Raw genomic sequence first — 3,685 nt, 5'->3', positions numbered from 1 at the left:
TGAGATGAAGGGATGAAACGACCGCAATCGGTTGAGGATCCAATTCTCAATCGATTGTCACCAGTTTCATCCCTTAATCTCTGCTGGGGGAGGAGAAATGGATTTTTCAATGGGGAGAGCCGTTTGGAGACTCACTCCATTCCTAAATATCTGTTTCTCCCCCTCTAATTGAGATGAAGGGATGAAACGACTGCAATCGGTTGAGGATTCAANCTATTAGTTTCTCCCCCTCTAATTGAGATGAAGGGATAAAACAGATCGCAAACAGGAGATCAATTTTCAATCGATTGGCAACCGTTTCATCCCTTCGTCCTCATTAGGGAAGGAGAAATTAATTGTTATTTTAAGGGCAGGATTCCGCCGTCCGTCGGCGTTTCGAACTGCGGTAGGTTTCCCTCACCTACTCGACAGCGAACATCACCGCTCGCTCCGCCCGCCGATTCCCCCATACGCGTTCTCCTCCACTCTGCGCTGTTATCGACGCTCTCACACGCTCTCTGTTTTACTTACAGGTACATACTCAAAACTAGTTCTGCGCCACCGCTACGAAATTTTGCGGTTGAAGCGTTTCCATAGGCGCTAGCAATCTCCCTTATAATCTCTGAGTTATATATTGAAAAGATTATTACTAAAACCGTTATTTAAAAAAAATCTCACCCCACGTAGAGGGTAATTACTCCCAGCATTGTGATGAGGACCGAACGTGGGGGCTCCATTATCAGCCACAAATAGAATGATACTATTCGGCAGCATTTCTCTTCTACGGAGAGCTGCCACAACTTCACCCACACTCTGATCCAACTTAGATACCATTGCTGCATGTAAACATTTTTTTTATTTAGCTGTCTTTGGTATTTTCATTGAACCTGGAAATTCAATATAGGGGAGACCGGGGCAAAGCGGGGTAGCTAAGACAAAGAGGCGGGTGTCAGAGCGTTTATCATACTTATATTGCTTTTTAGCAATCACTATTCATATTCTAAAGTTATCAACTCGCGTCTCCAACGTATCACAGTTGGGAGCACAGTGGGGTAGTGTCCAAAAACTACTTTTTTTAACGTGTGAAGAAAAGCAATGTAAGAAAGTACACTTTTTATATCTTGTTAAAAAAAGCCACTTTTTTAAACGTTATTTTGAGGCCTCTTAGCAGTGCCGCCATGTCACACACCGAAGGCCAGCCTAGTCGTGGGGATTCTGACCAATCACGTGCCGTATTTCTCCCAACGATTGTTTTGACTAAAAACATCGGTCTACGGCTCGTCGTGCATTAGTGTTGGTGTATAATTCGTGTCACAGCGTTCACAACGGTCACTCAGGCTGCATGCTTGATCATTGCGAAGCAGTATATTTGTTAATTTCTATTTAAATCAATTTCAGGAAACTTAAATTTTTTTAGATCAATTTCAGGAAACTTTTCTAATCACTAACTTTAGGAAATGAAATTTTGTCTTTATTTGCAGTTTTCCTCGTTTTGATTTTTTTTGAAAATTAATCAATTCTGTCATGATTAATCCTCATAGATACTTTATAAACTACAACTGAATTTTCCTCAAATGAGAAAAAAAAATTCTCAAATGAATAATTATGATTTTCAGATAAAGCCGGTTTTTTGATTCAAAGAAGTTTTCTTTTGTGGGTAGATTTGATACATTTTCGCATACATTTGAGGACTTCTTCATACAGCTTTTTTTAAAAAAATCGTGTGCTTTACACGTGCATAAAGTGGGGGGATAGGCTACGCAAGGTCGAGCGGTAGACTACAGTGGACTCTGGTTAGAGGCATATTGGTTAGTGTCGAACTTCCCCTCAATTTTTTTGTCTCACCGCTCGAGCGCTTCCCCCACTCTGTCCCAACCCAAGCCGCTGAGTAAACACTCCAATATTTTCTTCAAATTGCTATTGTCTTCCGATTCCAGTAAAGACGAAAAATAAAATATTCTGCATTTGAATTGTCGATCAAAAAATTTAGTCCACTTCTGGCTGTCATGGGGGGAGGATCTCGTTTTGTTGGCATAAAATTAATTCGAAATTGGATTAAATAAAATAATGAAGCGAGGTAAAGAAAACGACTGTAACATTTTTGATTCACATGGTTCGTTAACTCCAGAAGAAATATCTGTTCTATGGAATGTTAGGTACAAAGCTTCTGTGATCAAATATAGTTAATGAAATTAAAAATATTGATAATAACAAAATCGTCTGAATCTATATGAATATTGCTATTATAGTTGAAGCTGTGAAATAAAGTTTATCATTAAAATAAAGTGTTGAATTGAGAGAGAAAAGAAATAGTATTTTTCATTTTATCGTAGCCCAGTTCTCGGAAGTCGGACTCGGCGTGAGCGCGTAGTGGGAGCAGGGAAATAGAGTCGAATTCTCCGAAATCGCTTCCTCTATCCCGCAAAACAGTCGACTCTAACCAGAGTCCACTGTACACGACAGCAGCGCAACGAGCCGAGCCGCAGGTGAGGCGAGTGAAGTGTAGGCAGTTCCACTTCGTAGGCACCACTCGCCTATATCCCCCCACTTTATGCATTTGTAACGTAAGATACTATTCTTCAATTTCATGTTCATCATCAGAAGAGTATATTGTAACAATTTTCTATACATTTTAAAACATTTTCGTTACCCGTCAAATTAATTTTGTTTCTTACATTCATTATTCATTTTTTCCTAAAAAGCCATTTTTTCCCTCAATTCCATTTTTTTCTTTAGAAATTGCAATTTCCGAATTTATTCATTAGATTTGTCTTGTTCATCTCAATTTTACGAAGTGCAATCTCAATACTTCTAATTGATGGTTTTTATTCTCTTGCTTCAGAAGGAAAGTGACATTTATATTAGTGAACACAGAGTATGTACAACAAGTGGAATTCCATTCTCATTTTTGATATTTTTTGTCGTTATCGACCGTCGGGGGATGGGTTTAGCAAATTTATCTGATTATTTAAGTCTAGATCGTTGCGAGAACTCAATTTTAATCAAAATACACAATGTGGCGAGTAATTCCGGTGTTTGGAAGAATTGAAGGAATTTTCAGAGTTCTTTATTTTTTTTTTAAATTTTCCTTAGTATTATCCGAGCTTTTTAAAGCTTTTTTGAGGTTTTAGTGATCCCTAATCGACCCCTCGTCAAAGCTTTGATCTTCTAAATTTTGGCCTTTTTTTTATGGGGACGGGTGCAACTGGACACACTCAACTGAACACATCTGCAACTGACCACAGATCTGGTAAATTCGGCAACTGAACACACACGTAAATACAAGAGGGTGAAACGTAGTAATATTGTCAACTTAGTCTTCCCTATCGACGAAGTCAGTTGATGATATACATGGGAGATGGCCCTGATAGGTTTAAAACGGAGGAATGAGAATTACTTGTATATAGTGTGAGCTAACTTTGGGAGATGACGCAGAACTATTGCAGGAGCATCAATAATCGAATATTAATATGTCAAGTNGTAATACCTCGTAATATTATCGTAAAATTATGAGGCAGGTATCGGACAGAATATTAATATGTCAAGTATCGTAAGAACATCGTCAATCAATCGAACAAGAATGAGACAGTCACCAGTCGCAGTGTTTCAACGCCAAGTATCGACCAAGTCTCGGAGTAAAATCGAAAAAAAATAATTCAAAGTATTTTCAAGCAAAGTATCGATGATACCTCGTAATATTATGGTA

At 38.4% G+C, this 3,685-nt stretch overlaps 1 protein-coding gene across 2 annotated transcripts in view; it reads right to left on the bottom strand.

Moving 5' to 3' along the window:
* Positions 1–3,685, bottom strand: part of LOC107045965 (arylsulfatase B) — a 35,985-nt gene that overhangs the window by 3,759 nt on the left and 28,541 nt on the right. For both annotated transcript variants that reach the window (XM_015268395.1, XM_029126666.1), the window contains exon 5: positions 658–815. In XM_015268395.1, the coding sequence (XP_015123881.1) occupies positions 658–815 (158 nt within the window). The remainder of the gene's footprint in view (positions 1–657; positions 816–3,685) is intronic.

This window comes from Diachasma alloeum, unplaced genomic scaffold (genome assembly GCF_001412515.2).
Source record: "Diachasma alloeum isolate Michigan unplaced genomic scaffold, Dall2.0 Dall_scaffold_01144, whole genome shotgun sequence".
In the NCBI taxonomy this organism is placed as follows: domain Eukaryota; kingdom Metazoa; phylum Arthropoda; class Insecta; order Hymenoptera; family Braconidae; genus Diachasma; species Diachasma alloeum.
The sequence above is the reverse complement of the archived record's forward strand: the minus strand, read 5'-3'. Positions and strand labels throughout refer to the sequence as shown.